This window comes from Neolamprologus brichardi, chromosome 14, assembly GCF_056152115.1.
Source record: "Neolamprologus brichardi isolate AB-2024 chromosome 14, ASM5615211v1, whole genome shotgun sequence".
Classification (NCBI taxonomy): domain Eukaryota; kingdom Metazoa; phylum Chordata; class Actinopteri; order Cichliformes; family Cichlidae; genus Neolamprologus; species Neolamprologus brichardi.
In genome coordinates this window covers 25204526-25232161 of record NC_142117.1, presented here as the reverse complement: position 1 = coordinate 25232161, position 27636 = coordinate 25204526, and the positions used below count along the sequence as shown (strand labels likewise).

At 39.0% G+C, this 27636-nt stretch overlaps 1 protein-coding gene across 1 annotated transcript; it reads left to right on the top strand.

Moving 5' to 3' along the window:
* Window positions 1-266: 266 nt before the first annotated feature.
* dhx36 (DEAH (Asp-Glu-Ala-His) box polypeptide 36) lies at window positions 267-27605 on the top strand. The gene is made up of 26 exons (XM_006795296.3): window positions 267-831; window positions 3307-3464; window positions 3625-3732; window positions 3874-4075; window positions 4759-4797; window positions 4955-5125; window positions 6092-6171; window positions 8600-8674; window positions 9375-9541; window positions 9650-9731; window positions 9819-9959; window positions 11604-11709; window positions 15929-16016; window positions 16993-17048; window positions 17174-17238; window positions 18343-18486; window positions 18937-19054; window positions 21438-21536; window positions 21845-22018; window positions 22190-22276; window positions 22377-22460; window positions 22567-22666; window positions 22819-22909; window positions 24704-24824; window positions 26558-26710; window positions 26797-27605. The coding sequence occupies exons 1-26, from the start codon at window positions 580-582 to the stop codon at window positions 27025-27027; spliced, it is 3192 nt and encodes a 1063-aa protein (XP_006795359.1). The 5' UTR covers window positions 267-579; the 3' UTR covers window positions 27028-27605.
* The last annotated feature ends 31 nt before the right edge of the window (window positions 27606-27636 follow it).

Sequence of the window (27636 nt, the reverse complement as noted above, 5' to 3'; positions counted from 1 at the left end):
TATACAAGTAACAGGACTGATTGCTTTAGTAATACAATAATTCAGAGGCAAATAGTTATGTTTAAAGGTTAGTGGTAAAGTGTCAGTGCCCTGATCTACACAGTAAATCATAACAAATTTCATAAAAAATAAACTGGAAATTTGAACTGAAATACGCATTTGTATGCTAATTAGTATGATAACTTTGTTTGAAGAAATCAGCTAGATTTAGAAAGCAACGTTTAAAACGGTAATATGGAGAGCAACCAATCCTAGAGCGCCACGTCAATATCTAGTTGCTGAAAATGTTGACGGCATTATTATGCGACATGCCAGATGGAAACCAGAAAGTATCTCGGATGTGACACTTTTTGAAGAGGATGTTGTTGTTTAATAAGTGAGTTAGAGGGGCGCAATTTAGGTTTTGGGTGTAGTTATCAAGAACCCAACTGTCAGTGGCTACGTGAGTGTCACCGCATATTTTTGAATAGAAATATTTAGTTCGCAAATCCACTGAATATTGCTGGTTAGCGAGTAGCTGTAAGCCGTTAATCGAACACAGGTTAACGGACGTTACCGTTGCCTGCTCCTAACCGCAACATGAGCTATGGATATGGCGGTGGAGGAGGAAGAAGAGGTAGAAGAGGAGGTCGCGGGCACAGAGATGGCAGCAGAGAAAGATGGGAAAGGGGAGGTGGAGGAGGCTCGAGAGGAAACATGTCCGAATTTGACCCGGATCGGGGAGGAGGTGGGCAAAGAGACCGTCCTCCTCCACACCTGAAGGGCCGTGAGATTGGACTGTGGTACGCAAGATATGGAGCCGTTAGGAGGAAGCAAGCTGACCGGAGATCGGTATGGACTGTGCTTGAAGTCATGCTCATTGTAAACATGGAAGGTCTGTCTGTATAACTGCAGTCACCCTGTTAGCAGGGGCGGATCTAGAGAAATTTTCTTAGGGTGGCATGAGGGTGGCACAGAAATCAAATGGGGTGGCAAAATCAAAGCCTTTCCCCCCCAAACACATATGCAGGTGGTTACATATGGTTAAAATGATTCAAATGCGGTAAGTATACACGTTTCTCATATAAATATTTTCTATAACTTAATTATTATTCTCTGTAGCCCACATAATGAAACACTTTAGTTACATAAAACATGTGAGTTTTGATTCTATGTACTGTATAGCCTGTATAATAAATAAATATGTAGCCCAGTAAGTATAAAATCAAGAAAGCTACACAACATGGGGCGGTTCATTTACAAACACAAGTCTAACTTAAGTTTCACACTGTTAGAAAACAATCACATTGTTAGATGCTTAAATTACACAAAATGTCAGAAATCTGCACTGTCATGAACAAAAATGTAAACCTAATTTTTCATGATTTGTTGGATCAACCCACTGAGGTCTGAAATACAACAGCTATTTTTGACTCCTTTTGAGTTTACGTTTGTATCTCACCCTCAAATTGTTTCATTTTATTTTTTCCCCCTTGCCTTGTTTGATATCATTCTTTTCAGCTCAACTGAATTTAGTTGTTTTTTTCACTGACAATACTGCATTAGTATTACTGATCTGAAATCACACAAAGAACTTAAAATCCTAGTAGTATTTTTTTTACTGTAAAAAAAACCCACAGACATGTTGAGTAAATGTTTATAACTTGAAATGCAAATATAAATTGTACATTTTGTAAACATATACAACTATTTATCTAAAAATGCAGCCAATACACCTGCCGTTTTTTTTTCTTCATTTTGTACAACCATTTAAAAATATTACTAAAACTAAAATGAGAGAACAATTCGGTTTCGCAATAAGATGCCCCACAAATGATGCGTGCCAGTAAAAAAAAAAGTTTGTCCACCAAAAGGCAGAACAGCGCAGGGATAAACCTGCAGGCCTGACAACAGGTGTATCACTCCGCTGGTTTTCTACTTAGTGACAGTGTTTACATTGCAATGTGCCTTTGTGAAATTCATTAGTGCCCTCACTGACACACAAAACAAAACGACTACACAACAGAACAACAACACAAGACAACACAACACAGTAGGTATACACTCCACACTAAACGTCACAAATGGCCACATCTAAAAACTCTCTCTAACTCGCTCTCTCTCTCTCACTTGCTTGCTCTGTCTCGCTGCCGTTACCGTCACTCCTAAAACTTTTCCCTCTTCCTAAACAACCAAATCCCACGTGTTGGCTTTTTTAAAAATTGGTCAACATGGTACATTTTTCCACCGATAGGAAAGAGGTGGCTTTTTTCCCTTTCTTTACTGTTTTCGCGCTGTCCTTAGAAAACGCTTAAAACGCACACACACAAAAACATGACGACAGTATTTAGAAAAAAGCATGGCTTATATATATATTATCATAACTCTGGATTTACTGGCCTGTAATTAAAATTTAAAAACTTTGAAGTCCGAACTTTCAGTGTGGGCTGAAATAGACACTCAGCGTGGTTGCAGCTTGTTGCTATGTCAGCTTAAAATAGTCATGTGATTTAGAGGTGCAGTGTGTCCGTGGACCACAGAGGGTTCATAACACTCACCTTCATTCCATTTCCAGAGTGTAACATCCACCCACCTGTGTAAGTGCTTATGTGCCTCTGGCACAATCATAAGCATTGCTGCTATGGGCTGAACCATTTGTTAATGGTGGAGGGGGGGACACTATGCAATATATACAGTTTTAGCATTTATATTCACTGTTGACTGTAACTACGCTCAAACTGTTAATGCTATCGTATTGTAATTAACAACACTGTCATATGCAAAACTGGGGTGGCAAGGGATCATTTTAGGGTGGCACTTGCCACCCCATGCCACCCTTCTAGATCCGCCCCTGCCTGTTAGGAGCAGATCTTTGAGCACATCAAAGTGTGGAAAGCTGATTGGAAAATTACTCACTGTGTGCACAGAAAGTGTTCACACTAATCTGAACATGGGCAGTAAGTCACATTTTCCCCTGCTGGTTAACAGACAGTTGCTTGTACAATATATAAGAATGATAATAATTATATATAAAATATTATTAAAAATAATACTAATAATACAAACACACCACCACCATCATCATTATATACTGAATAAATATCCAATCTGTCATTGTGTTTAAAAAAAAAAAAAAAAAACTACATCTACAACAGTAAGTATTTCTGTTACATATTTATCTTCTTACATCAGGAAGTAGTCCGAGACAGGTCCCTGTCTTCAAAGTGTTAATGAGTAGTATTTTTTTTTCAGTGGTATAAAGTGAAATTTGGAAAAACACTGTTGCAAGGTCATAGCTAACTTTCCTTTTCCCATTTGCTTGTGCAGCGGGCAGTGGTCCAGATGGATGAGGCAAGAGAGCAACACATTACCAAGCTGCTTAACTCTGTCCAGAATGACCAGCTCGGCCCAGAAAGGAGCCGCAGGGATGAAAGAGCCTCGACCTCTGACAGCTGGCAAACAGCTGCCAGGGATAGTGCCCACTGGTGAGAGAGGCTTGTATAGCTTTATCATTTGTGACTTAATTGTCGTTACTAACTTATAATGAATTAAGTAGGAAAGCTAGACAAAATAGTAAAATTTCAGTTATTTCTTCCCCTTTGACTGCTGACATCATGACTAATTTAGCGTGTTTATCATCATTAGTTACTTTGATGGGGATTTGCCTGAAGAGGAAAAAACTAAGACTGAGGTCAAATGGGAGGAAGAAGAAGGTAGTCCAGGCCAGAAGAAAGCAACTGGCAAATCACAAAGGTAACTTTGTGTAAAAATGTGTGATTTATTTTTATTTATTTATTTTATTTTTTAATCATTTAGAAATTCTGCAGAACAAATAGTAATGTAAGGTTTTCCAGGTAATATTGGACGTTTATACCACTGAATGTTTTTTTCTAGTCACTCTAGAACAGTGGTTAAAGATGAGCCGCCAGATCAATGGGATGAAGAAGGTCAGGAAGAGGAGGTGGCAAAACCAGTTATTAAAGATAAGGATCTGGAGTTCTTACATCAGGAAGTAGTCCGAGACAGGTCCCTGGATGACTACTTGAAGAGAGATCTGCAGAGTAAGAAATCAGATGCAAAGTACAAAGAAATGCTGGTAAGAGTTTTCAGTGGTATAAAATCTAGGTTTAAGTTTCTAGCATGAACATATTTATTAAAATAGCTAAGGTGGGGACAAAGGTGGGATTTTTTTTGGTAGTTTAGCATGTTTAGTGCCTTTAGATAACAACATGCCTACTATACTAGTCATTTGTTGTCATTTAATGTCCAAAAGTCCAATTTAATTAATTAGTGTTAATTAGTGTTTTTAATAAGAAAAATAAAAATGGGTTTTATTCAGTTGAAAGGTTCTATGTTAAAAAAAAAGAATGTTGCCCAAATGCATTGCTGCATTGGCTATATATAAGAAGCTTTTGTTTATGTTTGTGTAAATAAGTAAATGTTTATTATATTTATACATTTAAATTGTTTAGTGCAAATTTTACTGTGGAAAAAGGTGTGCAAAGTTTATGTACAAGATGTGTAATGGAAAAGTCTTCTTACCAAGTATTCAATCAATTTATCATAATGTTATCATGCTACATCATTTCAAGTGGTTACCACTGTATTAGTGAGTTACTGAGCAGAGTCAGTATTTATCTTTGGTTATTAGAATTGGATAACTTCTGATGTGCTAGGACTGTTCCCATTATGGAATTTTTCTTTTTAAAGTATCTGTTCCTAATTTTATTGAAATTTTATCTCATTATTTTACTCATCATCTGTTCTTTTTGTCTTCAGAAATTCAGGGAAAAACTACCATCTTATGGGAAAAAAGAGGCAAGTATTTCACATGCAAATGTGCTTTTATCATGAATCGCAAGTTCTGCTAAAACTTCATTACTGGTTTTCAGATTTGATTTCTTTTTTTTTTTTGTTATTGTTTGCTTTCCTGCCTCATCTGTAAATCACTCCTCTTCAACCCCTCTGATCTCAGGAGCTGGTAACGCTGATCAATTCTAACCGTGTCCTAGTGGTGAGTGGGGAAACAGGATGTGGCAAAACCACTCAGGTCACTCAGTTCATCCTGGATGACTATATCAACAGAGGCATGGGCTCAATGTGCCGTGTGGTCTGCACACAGCCTCGACGCATCAGTGCCATCTCGGTATGTACTCTGCTGGCCTCTGAAGGATTATATGTTGTTGTGTGCCTACTGATTTTAATGTGGTTGCCATGGCAATGCTTCTGTTATGCTGCTTCTCTATGGGATAGGTCAGGCAGTCACCTTTGATTCCTAGCTGACCTGTTGGTACTCTGCCCAAGGCTAGCTTCTCTGCCATCAAATGTGTCTTTATAACCAATCAGAATTAGGCTTATGCATAGAGGCATCACTGATCAGTGTTAGCTGTTAATAAGAGTGCATGCACATGTGCCTCTAAGCCGCTGCATAGGTTAAATACTAAGAACCTTTGTCACCGTGAGCCAGAGAGCAGTGCAAATTTACACAAACACAGCACCATGAGTCCAGCCACACACACACACACACACACACACACGATAACATATGAAAAAGAGAAGAAGAGAGAAGAGAGAACCTATGAAAGAATGTGATCTGTTGTGAATGAATGCAAAGTACAAACTTCCACACTTAACTAAAATTAAACAATGAAATAAAAGGGCAAAATAATTAGTTTGATTAAAAAAAGATATGGATATATTTTTTAAATCTTTTTATTGTGGAAAATATTTGTCTCCTTCCTGATTTCTTGCATATTTATCCAAGGATACTATGGCATGCAGACTGGAGTAAACAGGGAACGAACCACCAGCTTTCTGACTAGTGAATGATCTGCTCTACCTCCTGAGCTATATTTCATAAATACAAAATGCAGAACTTGAGTGATGATTTTCTTCAATAAGGGGAAAGCTTAAAATCTGCATGGCCCTGTTCAAAAAAGCAATTGCCCCTTAAACATAACAACTGGTTGTTACTTTGATGACATAAAAATAATGCGATGCATTTGCATACAGCAAAATTTCGGCATCGCTCATATAGTAATTCTTACTTTTTGCAATACAATGCTGTCTCTCCTCTTAAATCCTATTTGTGTGTGTGTGCTCTTCCTATCAGGTTGCAGAGCGTGTAGCGGCAGAGAGGGCAGAAAGTGTTGGGAATGGGAATTCATGTGGTTACCAAATCCGCCTGCAGAGGTACGCAACACTAACGTGCTCATGCTTAAAATTCTTTCACCTGAAACTTCACTATGTACACATTCCTTGTACTGGGTTGCTTCTTTTGCATTCAGTGCCTTAAGTCTTCATTGCATATATTCAGCAAGGTGCCAGGAACATTTCTCATGTCCATTTTGACATGACAGAATCACATATTTTTTGCACATTTCTTGGCTGCTCATCCATGATGGAAAAGTTCTATTTTTCACCACGTATTAAGGGTGCTCTACTGGATCTGGTCTGGTCAACGTGGAGGCCATTTGACTACAGTGAACTTATTGTCATGTTTAGGATGTTTAAGAAAGACCAGACAAAGATTTTCCATTTTTCCTTTTTTATAATTTTGGTGAGCTGCTGTGAATTGTGGCCTCAATTTCCTGTTCTGAACCAAGACAGCAGTGGCACTCTTAGCCCATCAGTTTCAGGCTGACCTGTTGTGCTTTCAGAGATGCTCTTTTTTTTTTAATTTGAGTTACTTTTACCTTCCTATTAGCTCCAAGCAGACTGGCCTTTCTCTTCTGACCAGCAAAGCATTTTCACCCAGAGAACTGCTGCTTACTGGATTATCTTTTTCTGACCATTTGCTGTCCATTCGCTGAAGACGGTTGCTCTCTTGGCCATGTCTACATGCCTGAATGCATTAAGTTATGAGCAAATATCTAATTGGCTGATTAGATATTTGCATTAACAAGCAGTTGAACAGTCATGCCTAACAAAGTGGCCAGTGATTGTGTGAAGGTGAAATTAGGCTCACTGTATGTTTAATTGACATTCTGTAATTGGTTTAGAGGCTAAGAAACCAAAAGCAATGCCTTATGTTTAGAAAGCTCATTTCCCTTAGATCTGATATGGCGAAGAGTCCAGCCACAGCAGGTTAAATTGATGGGAGTGCTGTTGCAGAAATCAGACTGTTTTATTTCCCTCCCTGATTACGTCTGTCTCTTTCAGACTGAGCTTGCTGTTTTCAAGGTTGGCGGTAACAGCTGAGGCTTTGTGGTTTAGACTGAAGTTGGTGATATCAGCCAGCATGATCAGAGTAGGAACAGATTTAGACATCTTAAACACAGATTTTGACGTAGTTAGCAGTTTTAACACATCACATACGTTATAGCTCATTAATATTTAAATTAAAAGCTTACTGAGCTCAGATGTTCCGCATGAAATCTACAGCGTGTTATTTTTTTTTTATGTATACATAGTCTACATAGACTTGGTGAAAGGACTCAAGATGGATACATGAAATGTGTGGGTAAATGAATGCCATAAAATGATTTCTCTTAAAAACACACACATTAAACATCTGCAGCAAGAATTGAACAAAAGCAATTTGCTGTTGTGCAGCCTGAGCGAACAGTGATTTATACAATAGTGGAGTATGCTGATTTCTATTGGATGTGTTTCTGTAATAAAATACCCAATTCTGCTTGCTATTTACTGGCTGATTTTTCACAATTGATTTAGCTTACTGATAGTAGTCAGTACTCACTCCATAGGCTATCATTGCCAAAGATATGTTGGATAATCCACTACTCACAGTCACTGATGAAAATGAAGGTGACAGAATCTTCTCAGTATGTGCAAGGTTTGGGTAATAGCCAGGTAAAGCAGCCAGCTGTGTCAGTGCTAGAGTGTTTGTGAAACAGGATCCAGAGTATTTGTGAATAAATACGCAGTGAACATGTTGCTCTGCAATACTACGGTATAGAAATGTGTGGTTACAACTGTATTCCACTATGAATGTCTTGCCATTGATACATGTTGCTCTGTATTTTTATACCAGTCCAGAAGACTCACTGTTTTTCTTGGTGCTTTTGTTGGTTTTACTCTCTTTTGATTTTTGTGAAATATACATTAATTCTTTAGACTTCAGGCTTCACAAAAAAAAAGGATATTATATCTTGTAATTAGTCTCCTCTTCTTGGCACATTAATCTTGCATCAGTTATACAACAAACCCTTTTATAAAGCTCAGTTGTCAGTGAATTTCGTTTTTTCAGATATCATATGAAAGGCAGTTCCTACAGTGTTAACTTTAAAATAAGAGAAGCTATTTTGTAATTAATTGAATAAACTTGTCAGCATTAGTACATAAACAAAGCATGAATAAATCTTCTTACTGTAGTGCACTGTAGCATACTACAATTCCGTTACATATTGTAGTATAATATTTTGTATCAGCAACATTTTATTTTCACTTCTATGTAAAGGTTAAACATAAAAGTGGTGCTTATTTAAAGTAAAGTAGCAAAAAGGATGGTGGAAATGCAACACAGTTAACTGTTGCAAAACCTAAGTTCATTTCTCAGAGAAGTCCTGCTTTTATTTTGGTGACCTTACTTTAAATTTTCTAAATTTCACAGATGTAAGAGTATCTTTTTCTTTCTTTTTTTTTCTCTCCCATTTTCCAGCCGGTTACCAAGGAGACAAGGTTCGATCCTGTACTGTACAACAGGCATTATTCTTCAGTGGCTTCGCTCAGACCCGTGAGTTTGCTTCCACCTCTGCCTTCTCATCCTGTATACATCTTTTCCATGTAAATCTTCTCTGCTTTTTCCCCTATATCTCCACTCCAGCCATCCTTTGTTTGTCACTCTGTTTTGTCCCCATTGATTTGGGGTTGACGCTACTGTCTGTGGAAGATTCATTAGTATGGGTCCCCATTTTCTGTTGACTCATTCCTCCATGCTCGTCTTTGCATTCTAAGTGCCTTCAGAAAAAGAAATACAGACTAAGTGAAAGTGCCAGCTTTTCCTTGTTGTCTCACTTCATGCTCTTTCGTTAGCACGACTCTAGTGAGTCATTTCAGGGCTACCCTTTTCTGACTAAATGCTGCATTTTTGGTGTTAAGCTAAATTCGCACATCACTTGGCTTACAAGTGGACGTCTGTATAGACTGTAGCTCTGTTAAACACTTTCTAAAAAAAAAAATTTTGGTAACGTCTGTGCCTTGTGAAATTATTTTAAATAATTTAAATCTCACTTAAAAGTACTTAAAAAGGTAGTACCATTAATTGGAACTTGTAAGATCTTTAAAGAGAAACAAGAGAGAATTTGTAAAAAAAAAAAAGAAAAAAGTCAACCCATATTTTTTTTTTTTTTAACTCTTTAGACAGAAAAAGGCAAAAAAAAAAAAAAAGAAGCTATTTTGGAAAAATTGCTCACCTTGTTTGCTTTTATTGTCAGATTGTTGTCGAGTATCAGTCACCTGGTGCTGGACGAAATCCATGAGAGAAACCTGCAATCAGATGTTTTGCTCATCATTGTAAAGGACTTACTCAACCTCCGAGATGACCTTAAGATCATTCTCATGAGTGCCACGCTCAACGCAGAGAAGTTTTCCCAATATTTTGGTGTGTAGCTCACTAATTTCTTCACCAAATTGTCAGCAAAAGTTTTGCAGTTCTAATAAGTTGAGCTGTTCCTCTTTCTCGCCGCTCATGGTTTTGTTCTCGGTTTAGACAACTGCCCAATGATCCACATTCCTGGTTTGACGTTCCCAGTGGAGGAGTTCCTACTTGAGGACATTATAGAGATGACCAGGTAGAACCACTTTGCTACCAAACACACATGTACATGCACAAAGACACATTGGGACCTCGTATAAACTAGGCTGGGTTTCTCTGCTAGGTATCAGCCCCAGAATCAGGACCGTCGCCCCTCATGGAAGAGAGGTTTTTGGCAGGGGCGAAACTCCAGACCTGAGAAAGAGGAGAAAGAGGCTGAATACAAGGAAAGCTGGCCATGTTATGCACGAACACTACAGGGCAGGTGAGTGGGTGAGAAAATCGGGCTACTTAAATTGGAAGAACAGCTGCCAGTTTTTTGGGGGGTTTTTTTAGGTAGGAAGCAGGAGGATTTGTGAGACTCGTAGTTTTGAGTAAATACATTTCTTTTAAAGTTCTGATTTCATGAAGATTAAATATAGAGAATTATGGTTTTGATCTACAAACAGTAAGAGAAAGATGAGTGCTTGAAACTGATGTCTGATGCATTTGTTACATAAACACAGCTACAATTAAAGTGCACCATCACAGACAGTTCCAAGGTCTGCTTAGTACAGATACAGCAACACTGTAGCTTAGTTGCTTCTGTTCAAAACATAATTACAGCTGTGAAGGACTTTGCTTTGCCAGTTTGACACTTACTAAATTTTTTGGGTGCAAGTTTCTCTCTAATAACTGCTTTAACATTTTTAAGAGTGGCAGCTCCGGTTGAGATGGATCATCTTCTGACAAGAAAAATTCTTCTTCATTTAGTACAACTATGTAAAATGTACTCATATCTTTAAATAGCTGTTTCATAAAGATAGGGTGTAAACCTGATTACTTGCTTGTAGTCTACCTTCAGAGAGTCTACTAGAACACAATGCCTGAGGTAAAAAGCTTTTATTTTCATAGGGACAAGCATTTATTGCCCGGCCTGGTTTGCAATCACTATTTGTGCTTTTAACACACATGCAAAGAAAATCGTGAACATATATAATCTATCCAATAACTGAGAGACAATCCCACAACACAATAGAATGGAGATAAGATGCCACAGGACACACCTGCAATATAACCATAGAGGCTCTAAACAGGAGACAGAAGATTGTTCATTTCTACATGACTGGATTCCACTTCAAAAACTATTTCAGTTTAATTTTAAAGTAATCCTGGGCATGATCCAGTTTGAATACTATAGGTAAGGAATTAGATATGTTGATACCCTGAACAGAAAAGGCTATTTTTCTCAAGTGAGAATTCTTGTAATAACACTTGAAGTTTCCAAAATGTTGTATGTCTTACTGAACTGAAAGCTTTGAGAAGAATCACAATATTACTGAGAACTTGAGGAGCCCGATCATTTATAAAATAGCGTAATATTAACAAATACTTTTTTAAATGTCTTGGCATATTCAATGTTGGTCTGTTTTGCCAGTTTTTAGTTTTGTTATTAAAAAATAAGTCCTAAATTCACAACATGGCATCCAGTCTATTGTGTAACTAGGCAGAAATATTACCTTGAACACTGTCGGTGTGCTTGCAAAATTAGTTTTCTGGTGATTTCAAAAGGTTTCAACATAAAACACATTTTTGTATTAAGACCTACTGGAATACATTTTTTTAAAAAACAGAAATACTGCTTTTATAGTTGAACACGACACAGATGTTTCTCTTTTTCTCATTCTAAAGGGAAAAAAGACAAAGGAACCAATTATTAATATGTTAATGATCACCAGTGCTATTACCACAACAAAGAAAAAGTATCAACTGTAACTCAAAGCTATTCTGCATTTTTGTACTAAAGCATAGCATGTGAAAATATTTCTAAACCTGTTGTAGCCATATTACAGCGTGTGACACCTCCAGCAACAAGTAAGGGGAGAGCAGGAGCACTTATGTTGCCATGTCCATGTCCTGTGTTTTACAGGTACTCTGACACAACCATTGAGGCTCTCGAGATATTAGACAGAGATGAGAAGATTGATCTGGACCTAATTCTGGCACTAATTCGTTATATTGTGCTCAATGAGGAGGTGAGTCTAGCCTTTTAGTTGTGGTTTGAGTGCAGCTGGCATAAATTGGCCAAATTCTAGACGATGCGTTTTATTTTTAAAAAAAAAAAAAAGGGGGGGGGGGAGGGTGGGGAGGGGAGGGAATTTGTACTTTATGAAAATGTCAAAATGAAAGTTTCTGTAACAGGAGCTTGCCTTTAAAGATTTTCATTCTTGGACATCATGTTCTTTAATCATTGACAGAAAGTTGCCCATGTGAAAGGTGGCTTGACATTAAATGAAAACTAATAGTTAATGGAGACTCTTAGGCTGGCAAAGTACAGTACATTCCTAGATGGAGCAGATGGAGGGAGCAGGCGGGCTAGCTTCCAAACACAGACATTAGATCAGAGAAAATGACACAGATCCTGGCAGCAAATTTCTGCTAATGAGTGATTGAACAGATGCTCTCCCGCTGCACCTCCATTCCCCTTTTTCTTTTTCCAGTTCTGGTTAACTTTCCTTTTTTGGATGTCGGCATCATTTCAGTGCACAGTTGTTAGCTTTGTGAATACAGCGTCACCTGTGTGACTTGAAAGTAGAAAGTTTAAATTTTTGTAACTGCTGGCCCAGTAGCTTTTCTTGGAACTGGTAAAATGGTTATTATGAAAAAATATATGTCCATACTTCAGCTGCTTATCTAGAGCCTGGAGCCTATCCCAGCTATTATAGGTCAAGGGCAGGGTACACCTTATACAGGTCGTCTGTCCATCACAGATCTAACACAGAGAGACAAACAAAGACACAAACCTACAGAGAGAGTTTAGCGTCTATAATTTACAGTCAGCACCCAAAGAAAGCCAACACAGGCACAGGGAGACATGCACACTCCACAGAAATCCCCCCTGCTGACCAGGAGGCGATTAAGGGTAGACTACTATTAATGAGAGAAGAATGATTAGTTTACTACCATTTTAAAAAGTTAAGTGCTATGACTGAATGAAGTAAAATAGTTTTTGGATTTATAAATAAGAGAGTGAAAAAGAAGAAGAACACGGAGTGACTAACAGAGGCAGACAGAATAATTATACTTTCCCATATGAAGCTATATCTCCATCAGTCACGGCCACACTGAGCCAGTCAACCAGCTGATTTGTTGTGGCGTTGTCAAATGGCTGTGAGAGAACTGGCTGATTCACCATGATGGTAATCTGAACCAAGGATATGGGCCATCTGCTGAGCTTTTGACTGTGATGATTGGTTAATTATGTTGCAGGGTTCTGTGATTATACACCTAGGGGTTTAACATACAGGCATTAATGAATGCCTGCTGGGTGCAACTGTATGTGGGTGGTTTGCTGTGTGTGTGTGTTTGTGTGGGCTGTCATAGAGTAGACCATCTCTACAGAGCTTACTGTACTGTACTGTTACTTAATTTTTAGTTAGAATTAATTAGAGTGTGTTTCTTCCTGGATGCGTGTAATTTGTCAGGTTGTAGCTAGGCATCCGACCTTCATCTCTTTAACAAATACACATGCAGAGACTTTAACATACATACAGTCCCATGTGAGTGCCAGTGGTTGAGAACTGGGGATAATAATTAGCTTTAATTAAAAAGTTGGGGAAATCAAGGCCTAGAACAGGGGTGTCCAAACTTTTTTCACTGAGGGCCACATACATAAAAATATAGGAGGGGCTGGGTCACTTACTAGAAATTAGGTATATAACCTTAACTTTAGTGTATTAAAGTTAGAAAAACCACTTACAAGTGGTCGAATATATTATATTGTTGAATATAATTAATGACAAAACTGCCTTCATCACAGCTTTCCATAAATGGATCTTTATTGATTTATTCAGAAAAAGCTTTGGTCGCTCATTCTCAGAACAGCCTCAGATTTCTTCTTAGACAGAAGATTTACAGCACAGAGAAAAAACAATAAAGGGGAAAATGGGACAGGTACATTTCAAGTTTGTTATTTAAGTTATTAGGCTTAGCAACACGCCTATTAACGTTCGTTTGAAACCGTTATCAACATTAACAGACTGAACTGGACTTAATAACAGGAGTGCATATAATTTTAGTAAATTATTCTGGTGAGTATCAGCTGCGCTGGGTATGTAAATCGGGACATCCAGCCGCGGTGCTGATCGCCACTCGTGCCAAAAATCCAGACAAATGTCACTTGATCAAGGAGCAAATCTGCATCAGATGAGATCAGCTGACTTTGCGTGTACGTGGGCAGTGCACAGCGGTGTGTACTCTGTGTGTTAACAAGAAAAGCGCATATAAGAAAGTGGTGTGCAAAAGCAGGGTAGTGACAGAATTGATGCGCATTATTGATATTTGAAGCATGTGTACCTGCACATTAACACACGGCTACTGTGGAATATATTTTTTACTCACCTAAAGTGCTCGTCCACTCCCCGCAAAAAAATAGCAGCTGTGCGGTGTCTGTGGCATCAGTGCTCTCATCACATGCGATGGAGAAAAGATCAAAAGCACAGCTTTATCAGACAGTTGCAATCGTTACAGTTGCAGGCTGACAAGTCTTCAACAACTGGATTTCTGGACATGCTAACGTTGTTGACGGGCGCATTATTTCGGTGGCTTTAACGAGGCCGTGTTTTATGAGGTCTCCATCTGAAAAAGGCTTGCCATGTCTTGCGATGAGTTGGGCGACCTCATAGCTGGCTATTGTAGCCTTTTCCTGGACCTTTTGAGCACGTAAAAATTACTGTTGTTGACCCCGCAGGAGAGATACCCTTTGCTTTAATTTCTGCTCTCGCTCAGCACCAGTGTAGGATGCATAGGCGTGATGTTTGGTTTCATAATGACGTCGTATATTATACTCTTTTATAACTGCCATAATTTCAGTGCAGATCAAACAGACACACTTCCCCTTGAATTCTTTGAAGAAATATTCACTCTCCCACCATGTCTGAAATTTTCTGCATTCACTTTCTACCTTTCGCTTCTTTGGTTCTGCCATGTTTAGTAACTAACTTGGGCTAAATTTCTTCTGTGATTGTCCTTTTTGGTGGAGCAACTGCCTCGATCGACAGTAGCTCCCCCTGGTGTTAAAACTAAGAAGTGCAATACACTCAAGCAAAAGTTGAAGTGCGGGCCATATTCGATTCTATTTATAAAATTACTTGCGGGCCAATTAAAAATGGATCGCGGGCCGCAGTTGGCCCGCGGGCCGCAGTTTGGACACCCCTGGCCTAGAAGCTACTTTTTATGCCTTCCCTTCATTTCTCCGAGGAAATGAATAGCATGGTGCTTTTTATAGAATCGATTTTTATAGCAGCTTAATTTTAGCTAGAGAATAATTTTGTTATTCCACTTAAATCTGGATAAGATGAAAACGAGTTTGCTGAAACTCTGCTCTGTATTACATGTCTGTCCAGTCTGTATGACTGTATATTTATTAAAGACAGATTTGACTAATTTTATCTTTGACCTTTCCAGCATGGCACCATGGGCTAGCATTGACTGCCTTGTGTAATTTTATGTGTCACAAACTGTAACCTTCATATTTGTGTCACTGATTTCTGTCAAAACTTTTAGTATTTAGTGTTGAGACAACAACTGTGGTAATAGCTTGTATGGAAAGAAATTAAACAGTACTGCACCCTAAACAATTGACTGATTTTTGACTTTGTCTCATTCTTTGTCTCCTTCTCTCTATTCTATTCTTTGCTGCTGCAATGACTGAGCTCTTCATCAGTCATTAAAGGAGTCTTTTTCAGCTTTTTTTTAAACCATTACAGCATTACTGTAATGGATTTTGGCTTTGTGAATGAGGCGCTGATGCCTGATATCCATTAAGTGGTCAGCAATCTGCAGCCACTGACAAAAGAGCTCAATGCGCAGAGATTTCCTCACCATTTAGTCTTCTCTTCTTATGTTTTCACAGCTAGTGTTTCTGTGTCTGTACTTTTTCATGTGACTTATTGATTTCCTTTTCTCTTTGCTATTGTGGGGAAAATTAAGTCGGTGTTTTTGTTAATGTTAATCAGATGCTCTCCTGTACTATAAAGATGCATTTGTCATAAAGATGTTGGAGTTTCAGTGGCTATTTTGTGTCTGAATGTGAATGTAGAGGTTGGGAGCTGAGACCAAATCATATCTATCTGCCTCAGCTCAGCTCCTCTGAGGTCATGGGTATCTTGTTCGCTGGACCCGCAATCTACTGAGACCCTGCTGGATTTTGTGACTTACAGCTGTGTTCAGAGTTTTGTATCATGTCTTGGACAGGAAGGAGCAATCTTGGTGTTCTTGCCTGGTTGGGACAACATCAGTACTCTCAATGACCTTCTCATGGCTCAGCAAATGTTCCGATCAGGTATGCAAACAGAAACACATTCAGGATGTACAGCATGGAAGTGAATGCACGTCGGTGTCTTGCAATTTTTCTTTCTTGCTTTGACTGTACAGTTTTCTGTTCCACAGTTGAGAAATCCATCCTTTGATTTTCTTAACCACTTATTGAATTCAGGGTCGCAGCAATATAAAAGCCTATTACAGCTGTCATAGAGCAAGAAGCAGGGTACACTGAACAGGTCGTCAGTCTATCACAAGGCGAGAGAGACGACAACCATTCACAGTTCACACTTAAGGCCAATTTAGAATCGCCACGTAACCTAACAAGTATGTCTTAGAACTGTGCGAGAAAGATGGAGTACCCGGAGCGGACTGACACAGGCAGATTCAAACCCAGGATCTTCTTACTATGACGAGACAGCACTCATCATTGCGCCACTTTGTTGTACACCCATTTTCTTAACTGCTTATGGCTTAGTCTCACTGGAGTAAAAATGAGGGTGGTTTCCCGATTGCTGGTTTTGCATTTGGTGACAGATTACAAATAGAGTTTGACTGCAATAGTTAACTGGTCTCTTTGTCAGTTGTGATATACAGCGAACTCTGAAAGTTTAGCAAAGGTTTGGAAATAAAGGCTCTATATTATAAAAGATTTGTCTTCCAGCTTATATTGTCGCAAAAGATGACTTGACTCCGCTGGTTGCTGATTGCTTGTATTTTGCGTATACTTGTATGTAAAGACAAAGTTGCTAAACACGTATGTCATTTTAAGTTAAGTAGACTCCAGCAACTATGCCACTATTTGTGGTGCAATTTTCCATTCATCCATTATCTTCCACCTATCTGAAGTTGGGGTGCTGTGGCTGTTGAATTCTCCATGGTTTCATGATACTTGTTGTTATAGAACACATAATTGTTCAGCCTATGGACTAGGTGTATCTTAAATTGACAGTCAGTGTTTTATTTGAGTTTTTCTTTTGTGTCCTGTTGCATTTCAGACCGGTTTGTTATCATCCCTTTGCACTCCCTCATGCCAACTGTTAATCAGACACAGGTCAGGATTCTTCAGTTTCTCTTTTTTCTCTTTCTCAGACCATCTCTTTGTCAATTGTGTCCTACTTTAGTCCCCTTTCAATATCACAAATGTCCAGCTCAATTTTTTTCTCTAATTCTTCTCAGGTTTTTAAAAGGCCTCCTCCTGGAGTTCGAAAGATTGTGATTGCTACCAATATAGCCGAGACCAGGTTTGTAAGAGCATGCGTCTGTGGTAAAAGCTTGTCCAGTATTTGCATTTGTACTTTGGAAAGTGTTTAAAAGTTTAGAAAAAACACAGACATTTTATGACATTCCATCATATATCTATAGTGCTATACAAATACAGGCCATTTACCATTTACCATCTGTTTTCTGTGTGTGCAAGTGCCTCAGTCAAGAATGAGGCATGCAACTGGATTGGAGCTAATTAGTATACATCTCTTGGGTTGATTACAAATACTGTCATATTGGTTTGGATGGGAAAACTCTCTGACAGGCAATTTGTTAATGCGTTCAGAGTGCTGCACTCACACAAACGAGCAGAGCAAATTAAGGAGCTGCCTGCCCTCAGCACTCCCCTCATATCACTCCACTAAATATAGACTCCTACTAAACCTACCAAAGGGCTGAATTTTATTTTTTACTTCTAAGTGATTGTGTAAGAGTCTTAACTAGGAGTTCTTGAGAGTCTACTTTGAATAGGGCTGTGCGATATGACCAAAATCGCATATCCCGATATAACAATTCTGTCTGTCGTTTTCTTTGTGAGTATTTATTACACGACGTGCTGCGGGGAAAAGCCTGTTCTAACGTTTGAGTCTAAGGTTTATTTTCTAGCACCTGACGGCTCTTTTCTACTTCTCATCCGTAAATAATCTGTTCTTTCACGTGATTACGTTTATTTTGAAAAGTCTCAACAGGATCTTGAGCTTTATTGTGAAAGGTTTATGTGGTACATAAACAAGCGGACACGTGATGGTGTTACCGTCGTTGTTGCTAACCACAACGCATAAAAACAGGCGCTTGTCCGTCTGTAGTGTGGTAATATTAAATATAAGAGAAAGAGAGAACTTTAAGAAATTAATATAGCCACTACACTGACCATCAAAACGGTGAAAAGATATTGCCTTAAACAGTTTATTTTGCGACACCACGAAACAAACGATAGCGTAAAATGAAACGATAGACGTTTTTATATCGTCATCCGATATATATCGTTATATCGAACAGCCCTAACTTCGAAGTGTTTTTTTTCTGTATTATTACGTGCAACTTATGTTTTCCCCCCTTTCTCTCTCACCTGCTCCTCACAGCATCACCATCGATGATGTTGTTTATGTGATAGATGGAGGCAAAATTAAGGAGACCAACTTTGACACCAGCAATAACATCAGCACCATGATGGCTGAGTGGGTTAGCTTGGCCAATGCCAAACAGAGGAAAGGACGTGCTGGCAGGTGTGTGTGTGTGTGTGTGTGTGTTTATGTGTGCGTTTGTGTCTACACGTGGGTATATTTGTAGATTATAATATAATGAGGGCATACTTTATATTAGTGCCTCTGGGTATGCAATAGCGATATGGGATAATTATCTTCCCATCTATTTGTCATCTGAGCTCTCCATCACTCTTCCCTGTAAGCCCACTCCGTCCTGCTTTCCCATCTGTAACCACTCAGAAAGGCAAAGTGTAGTCACTCTCAGGTTGTTTCCAGTCTTTTACTTGAGACGTCTGTTCTGTTATATAGCTCTGGCATCAAAGTGCAGCAAGGCCCAATTAGCAGAGCTGCTTACTGTGTGCAGTTTCATCCCACTGATTTTTAAATTAAGCCCTTGTCACAGGACCTGTAAAACATTTAACCTCTTTTCCTTCTCTGTCTCTCTAACAACTCTCTTCTCTAAATATCCAGAGTGTGTCCGGGGAAATGCTACCACCTGTACAACAGTCTGAGGGCCAGCCTGTTGGATGCCTATCAATTACCTGAAATTATGAGGACACCACTGGAGGAGCTGTGCTTGCAGATCAAGGTTGTATATGCGGAGAGAAAATGGGATAGACTGACAGAGAGAGAGACAGATAGGTGTGGGTTTGGGAGTTTAGATGAGGACAAGATTGCTCTCAATGAGTTTTGTGAGTGCAGGGGCGGAACGAGGACAGCGCTGCTGTTTTTGGTGTTGTGCTGAATTACAGCCTCTCTTGTCTAATGAGAACTGGGGACGAGGATCCCGGGCTGACTCATGCCCTTTCCCGCTCTTACTGTCATTTTTTACAGACAGTATAATTACTTCTTTTCTACACATTTTTTTTCTCTTATATAAACAGTCTTTTTCTTCTTTGGTTGCTTACTTTTTTTTTCTTTTTTTTTTGCTTTCTCTTTTGAAATCCTCACGCTCCACTCAGACATATTTTAAACAGTGCTAATGGAAAATTAAGCCAAAGGTCATTTAGATGTAGTGTTTGCTGTGATTGTTCTCACCAGTTGCTGTATTGGATATGCATTTTAGTGTGTCTCCCCCACTCTCTGTGCTGGATGTATTTGAGTATGTGTGTGATATGGTTTTTGAAGCTAGTGGGTGAGAGTTGGACAATACATCAGACAGTCCTTAAAGTGAGACAAACACTGACAACATGCTAATCTTGACCTGGCTCTCTAATGCACAAACACTTCAACATCACATTGTTAGTCAGACATAGAGATGTGGTTGTTTCATTGCTCTGCAGTTAGCCACAGGTAAATGTCCCTTTTGAATGTGGAAATGAACGTGCATTTAGCGAATTTCAGTATTTGCCAAACCAAACCATGTGATCACATTCATTTCGCATAGCATTCAGTGAATTGCGTTAGTTAAGATTAGAAGTAAGCACATTTTTGTTGTTCTGTCACAAAAAGCAATATGAGCAAGTCATTCAAAGCTAACTGTACTTGATCTTACTATATCTATAGTACTGTGAAAATGTCTTGAGTGATCCCTTATTTCTTTATCTTTCGCCTACAATAAGTCAGACTTTCTTGTAATTTTGAAGCAGTCATTAGTAGTAGTTCTCCAGGCTTTTTGAAAGTCTTTTAAAGTTTTCCTTTAGACATTGAGGAACTTTTTCTTGTTTGTTTTGGGGGGGTTTTCCGCTTTGTCTATTAAGTCACTTAACACTGGCGTATAATTAATTAAGGTTTGTGTTATGTTTTTTTTTGTTAAAAGGCACCTAACTTAATGGATAAACCAGTGTTGTCTACACATAACAAATAACTTAATCAGTTTCAAAAAATACTTTAGGCACTTTTTTATTATCTGACTGTCATTAAAACTCGTAATTTTGAAAGACTTAATAACTAATATACCTCAGAAATATTATTTTAACTGAAATATTTGCATAACTCAGTATGTGCAGTGTGTTCTCAAAAAGAGAAGTGGCAGAAGAAAAACTGTCTACAGCAGATGAATACCTCAAAGTAATGAATAGAAGTACAAAAAAAAGTCCTGCAAAGACCTGACACAGGACCTGAAAGGTAGATCTGACCTTTTGATTTATCTACTGTTCACTGAAGCCTCGTCAGAAATGGTCTCAGAGGACAGGTGGCTTTCAAGAAGCCATTCATAAGGAAGAGAAGAGTTAGAAAAGGCTGAGGTATGCCAAATTACATAAGAACTGGACTTAAAATAAATGGCTACAGGTTTTATGGGGTGATGAGTCCAAATTTGACATTTTTGGTTAAAACTGGTGTTAGTATGTACAGAGGTGGGCAGGAGAGAGGAGCAACAGGTAGTGCCTCCATTTTTAAAACACAGTGGAGGCTCGGTCATGTTTTGTAGCTGGATCTCAGCCAGTGGTAATAGAGGTATTATCAACATTGCCCAAATTATGAACACAGAAAAACACAGTCATACTTTGATCCACCATGAAGTACCATCTGGAAAGCATCTGATTGGCATTTTTCATCATGACAGCCATCCCAAATACACTGCCAGTGCAGTAAAAGCGTACCTTGATTGAAAAACACACAGTGGAACACTATTAGTCATGGATTGGCCTTCTCAGAGCCCAGATCTTAACATTATTGATGCAGTGTGGGATCATCTTGACAGAGAACAGAGCAGAGGACAGCCAACATCTAAAGAAGAGCTTTGAACGTCCATCAAGAGGCCTGGAGAAATATTCCTGAAGATTATTTAAAGAAATAATAAGAAAGCTGCACAAGAGAGTCCAGGCTGTTTCGAAGAACAAAAGTGGTCATACCGAATATCAAAATATGAAGAAAGGGGGAGTGGCTCAAGACTTTTCCACAGTACTGTGTGTCTATAAATCAATGTTTTCCATAGTTAACAGCCCACCTGATTAAGTAAGGGGAATTATGTGGAAAAAATTATGACATGCTTGTGCTGATCAAAGCAAAATATCACATACACTCCCTAGATACTGAAGCTTGGGTCTATAGGTCGATTTCTGGAGAAAGCCTTGGACCGTCCCACTGAAAAGGCTGTCAGCCTCGCCATCAAGAATCTCACAGAACTGGTAAGAAAGTAACTAAAAGGGTTTTTAAGAGATTGTTACGGATCAGAGTATCAATTGCATGCTGGGCTGTGACCAAAGATTACATAATATACTAGTAACTTAATATACTAGTAACTAACTAAAAAGCCCTTACAAATTCAGTAACTTGTGTTGCAGCAGCAAACTGAGAAATTAGTATTTACCCAGATAAAAATGAGCTTTCAGGCTAACAAGGTTAAACTTGTTAAAAAATATAAAATTGTGGGATAGTTTTATGCACATGTTTTTGAATGCCCTTTCTTATGGATATGATGACATTGTTTTGTCAGAACGCCCTGGACCAAAGAGAGAATCTTACAGCATTGGGTTTCCACCTGGCTCGGCTGCCTGTGGAACCTCACATTGGCAAGCTCATCCTGTTTGGAGCTCTGTTGGGCTGCCTTGACCCTGTACTCACTATTGCTGCTTCCCTCAGCTTCAAAGACCCTTTTTTCATACCCCTGGTAGGTAGAGCTGAGTTCACAGACAGCTTATGAAAGCTTACGCTGTATACTATCTTTGAACGTGTGTGTGTGTGTGTGTGTGTGTGTGTGTGTGTGTGTGTGTGTGTGTGTGTGTGTGTGTGTGTGTGTTTTGTTTTTGTTTTGTTTTTTTAATGTATCTGTTTGTCTTAGGGTAAAGAGAAGATGGCAGACATGAGGCGGAAGGCCCTCTCTAGAAACTCGAAGAGTGACCACCTCACTATTGTCAATGCTTTCCAGGTAGAACAGCCCACATGGGTGACTCCTGATTTTGTACTCACAGATGTGTCTGCTGTATGAATTGATCCTATCTTAATTTATCATGCATTGATTTACCCAGGGCTGGGAGGATGCAAAGCAGCGTGGAGGCAGGTATGAAAGGGAATACTGCTGGGACAACTTCCTGTCTGCCAACACACTCCAGGTGAGTCAGGATGATTCTGCGTGACTATATTTTAAATATGGACTTCTTTCTGTGAAGTCAAAGGTGTGCTGTATCATTAGAAGCAACTTGTCCTTTCATCATTCAGATGCTGCAAAACATGAAGGGTCAGTTTGCCGAACATCTCATGCATGCAGGCTTTGTCAGCAGCAACGATCCCAAAGACCCCAAATCTAATGTCAACTCGGGTAAGTAAGAAGTTTTTCTGTTTGTTTGTTGTTGTTTTTTAACTGGTCATGATATCTGGGCTGTGAAGCAGTAACAAAGTATGATGTAAAGCATTTAAGTTTAATATTTTATTTTTCATTTGTTCTTTATCTGTCACTTTTTTTCCCCTCAGGCAATGAAAAATTAATCAAGGCAGTGATTGTAGCAGGTCTGTACCCTAAGGTGGCCATGATCAGACCATCTCACAGCAAAAAGAGGCCAGGGTAAGTTTGCTAATCCAAAGGAGGAGATGAGCAATGACAGACAGGAAAGGGCTGCACAGCCCAAGATAGAGAGGTGCACAATCAGTCTTATTGATCTCCAGAGAGAAAAATAGCCTTCACACTGCAATATCTCATCATACGTCCTGGTAAGAGTGCTCTGTAAGGGCACTGTGACAATTACCCCAGGCTGTGCAGAGGCCACGTTAGGATGATTGTCAAAAACAAAGGCACTTTTGCAGCTCAAGATCAATGCAGTCATCATAAAATTGCCCAAAGGCAGCTGTCATAAGCGGTGGCTGTGACCTGCGTGCAAAAGACAGACACGCACAACAGGGGCACAGACTCTCTTTCACAGCAGGCTGTCACTTTTATTGTTTATCTCGTTGACAGCTTTAGACCCAGGTGCACAGTCATTTCCCAGGGTCATATCCTTTGTATAAGTAATTCGTAACACCAAGCAAGTTTTTAAACGTTTATGTCCGCACCACAACTCTCCACTTAATGAATTCAGTGCCTGATTAAGCACTGTTTGTTGTTTTCCGTTTCAAACAGCTTGTTCCCTGCAGTGAAACAGTTGGTTTTCTTTGGCCAACATACTGGTGTGTGGAACACAGTGTTACTTTCAGCATTCTGCATACGTTGGATTAAAAAGCCAAAAAACACCTGATAGAATTTAGCTCTTGAACAGCTAATAATTCTGAGTTATTTTAGCAAAAATTATACTATATTATTTTTTTCTGGCAACCCAAACAAGCCAACAAACAAGCGATACACGACTCTCCACTAATTTTAGAAAATTAGTGTTTTTCTAATTGTACTCTCATTAACTTTAACATTTGACATACTAACTGAGGCCGGTAGAGTCTGAGGTGGAATTGTTTGATTTTTTTTTTCACTTCCTCTTTGCATTGCAAGGTCATGTGCATGACCTTGGGGTGAGTTTGTCAGGGCATATAACATGTCTCGAATATTTTCCACTGAATAATTTACTGTGGAATGCTGGACTCTTAGATCATTGCTGATTTCTTTCCACCGTTTTATTGTTTTAACACAGACCAACAAACTGCAAACACTTTCGCTTATGTAGCGGTGTTCACACTTAATGATCAGTTAATCAGTCACATTTGATTAGGAGTACCTGGCTCCTACTTGCCTCCTTAATTCTTATAGAAATACTTGGCTTTTGACACTCGGTTTCTGCATTTTGGACAGATTGTTGTTCAGTAAATAACAGCAAGTGTAAAAAGTCATGTGTTGGTTGTTCATCTGAGGTTTCATTTAAATAACTTTAGAATCAAGAGATGGACCAGATATATTCTTTGCATTATTTTACATTGTATGTATCATTTTATGTCCTGATACATAAGACCTTGAAAGGTGTACTTTCTTTTTTACTGTGGTGTATATATACAACTGAGATAAGAAAAATAATTGATGGACATTGACAGCGCAGTCGTGAGCTGTTAGTTTGCTAGTCCTTGGTATTCCACTGCTCATCTCTGCCTCAGAGATCACACCAGATTGTAGTGTTTGCATATAATTGTTATTTTTTATCCAAACTTTTTGAATAATTTGTCTAAAAAATGTAATCAAAAAAGGGGGGGATCATAACTGTTGCAATTTCTTATTTTTTAAAACTGTTTTCCATCTTCTGCTGTGATAAATGTCTTCTTTTCATCATTTATTAAGATGACAATTTAAAAAAAAAAAAGATGTTGTAAAGTATGAAGAATGTGAATATTCCCAGCTCTATAAAACACACACTTAGACTCACTCACATCTGATCTTTTGCAGTGTCAAAGTGTACACTCAGGCTGACGGAAAAGTGTGTATCCACCCAAAATCTGTCAATGCTGAAGAGACGGAATTCAACTATACTTGGCTTATCTATCACCTAAAGATGAGAACAAGTAGTGTGAGTATCTTACATAGTGGAGTAATCTATCTCTCCTAGTAAATGTTATATTGTTCTGTAAATGTTATTTATTTATTTTTACATTTGAGTCTGTGTTGCTTTGTGTCTTCTTGAGTTTTCATGTGTCCCTCGAATGGTGCATATGAGTGGAAAAGAGGGCCAGTGGTTAAAGGTTGGCAGTGGTGCCACACCAGCTTTGCACTTAATGAATATTTGATTAAAACACTGCCTTTCAAGTCCCTCTCAAAGGCTCTTGTGCTTCAAAGCTTCCAGATACAATGTAGTAGTTGGTGGTGGGGTGCAAAACAGTCAGTCCTGTTTGCTGACTGCTGCCTTTTTCTACTTTCTCTCTCTCTTTTTTTTCTTCCCCTCTTCACACCCGTTTCCCCTCCCTTGCATCTCTTTGTCTTTGTTCTTTCTGTGCTCTCTTATTGTGAATGTTTCTGTTCTGCAGGAAAACACCTTTTATGTCCTCTCTGATGGCCGCCTGTGCTTTTTCTCTTTGTCTTTAAGGGAAAAGAAATGATTTGCTGCATTTCACTCTCATTATTATTGCCATTAAATTTCTTTTTTTTTCTTGTTGCATGTAAGTGGTTTTGAGCACAATGACATCGTAAAAGTAAGGTATTCTGAGAGTGCGAGATTTTCAAGGTTATCGGTTTACTGTGAGAAGAAAGCAGAGGTCCAGGGCTGTAGATAGGACAAAAAGGAATAAAACTGAAGGATGACGTCAGACTTAATCTTCTCTGACGCACTTGCACTCGGTGAGACATAACATTACACATTCATGGAGTAAATGCAGTCGTCTCTGCTGTCTCCTCGCTTTTTTCTCTTTTTCTTCTCTCTTCTCGCTCCATCTTTTTCTACTTCTCCCTTTTAATACTATGGTCTTCAACCTTCAAAGCTGAAATAGTTTGAGTTTTTTGTTAGTGTGTACCCACAGAGTGATTTACAGTGCACCTATATATGACACCTTTTTCTGCTAGCAGTCTTTTGAATTTAACTATAAATAACTAAAAAAATAATAATAATTTGCATTATCATTAGTAGGGATGGGTATTGTTTAGGTTTTATCCGATCCCGGTGCCAAACCGGTACTTTTGAAACGGTGCCGGTGCTTAAACGGTGCTCAAACCGATGCTTAAAGAATATAGAACACAAACTTTGTCCAAAAACCCCTCATGTTTAGCTGTTTTTTTTGTAAAAAGATAACAATGTTAGCCTTTTTTGCAGCTATAGGGCATATATGGTATCACTCTATCAAACATTTTTAATCTGTAGCTCTGCTCTAAAAGAACGTACGTACCTGGGCCCGCCTACTATCCTTGGAAAGGTAAAATGATTGGCTAGAATCCAAAGTGTATGACATCTCAGGAAAAAAAAGCACCGAAATAAAGCACCGAAATGTGCGCTGCTTTTCGGTCTGGTTACTACCGTTTATGTCCGTGTTTGAAGGAGACTGATTAATCAGTCTCCTTCAAATACAGAAGAAAATGGATGAGGTGTAATACATAAGTTAAAGTCACAGATGGGTCAAGATGACATTTCTCCTGAAACACATATAAAAACTCCACAGCCTCTCCTTACTAATGGGACACTTTCAGCCCACACCACAGAATAGCTGTCAGGCAGGGTGTGCCGTAATGATGCTGCTCTTTGTCACCGAATGTGTTGACGTGTTTGTTGTAATGGCCCTGTCGTCGCGCGTTACTGACATCTCTGTGCTCCCTCAGATCTTCCTATACGACTGCACTGAGGTGTCACCATTCTCACTGCTGTTCTTTGGAGGAGACATTACCATCCAAAAAGATGAGGACCAGGAAACCATCGCAGTGGACCAGTGGATTGTCTTTAGATCCCCTGCACGCATTGCTAACCTTGTTAAGGTAAACGACACACATGCACATCAACAACACATCTGTCTTTTTCAAATTTCTTTTGTATTAATCTCTCCTTCCTGTCTGTCCTGCAGAGTTTAAAGAAAGAGCTGGATTCTCTGCTGCAGGACAAAATTTGTAATCCTGCTCCTGTAGACTGGCAAAACCGTCAATCCAAAGACTGTGCTGTGATCACAGCCATCATAGACCTCATCACGACCCAGGAGAAGCCCACAGGCAGCAGTAGGGGCTATGGCAGAACGTGGGCGTCTGCCCCAAGAGGAGAGCACGTTTACTTCAATGACGAAGATGATGACGATGATTAAAAGTGGATAGAGATTTGGCTGTCTCTGAAAAGAAGATGCCATGAAGTTACTGCCTGCATCCTTGGAGACAGGGTCTAGTTGGATTATTTATGATAACCAGCTGGCCTTCTTGATGGTTCTGCTTGATTGAAATTTTGCTGCTCCCTCAGGCCTCCTGAAGACCAAATACAGGCCACTGCTATTAAAAAGAAAGGCAAAAAAGGCCTGCATTTGATTCCCATAATTTTTTTTCGCCTCTTAGATCAAAGGACCAGTCTTTCTTTGAATTCTCTCTGTAGCTTTATCTTGTTAGTGAACCTCTTGTTTGGATAAGTCACACTTTATTTTCACCTGTTGCCACAGGCTTGTGCAATAAAGAGAAGGTGTACCATCATGCTGCTTAACTTCATCTGCCTTTGCCGGGCTGAGATTTGGAAAATCTCAAATATTGCTGGTTTTACGATTAGAGAACGTAATTTGTTCTGAGCTTTAAGATCACCTGGGTAATATATTTCACACCCTCGATTTAATAGCTCCAATCTGAGAAAGGCGCAGATGTCCAGAGGATTTATCTGATTATCCTTCATTAAATGTCTGCGAAGAATATGTCAAATTTATTGTCCCAACTTT

Coding starts and splice junctions, on each gene's coding strand:
- dhx36 (XM_006795296.3), top strand. CDS start 580: ATGAGCTATGGATATGGCGGTGGAGGAGGAAGAAGAGGTAGAAGAGGA. Junction 9,960..11,603: donor GCACGAACACTACAGGGCAG/GTGAGTGGGTGA, acceptor TGTGTTTTACAG/GTACTCTGACACAACCATTG. Junction 22,019..22,189: donor ACCCTTTTTTCATACCCCTG/GTAGGTAGAGCT, acceptor TGTTTGTCTTAG/GGTAAAGAGAAGATGGCAGA.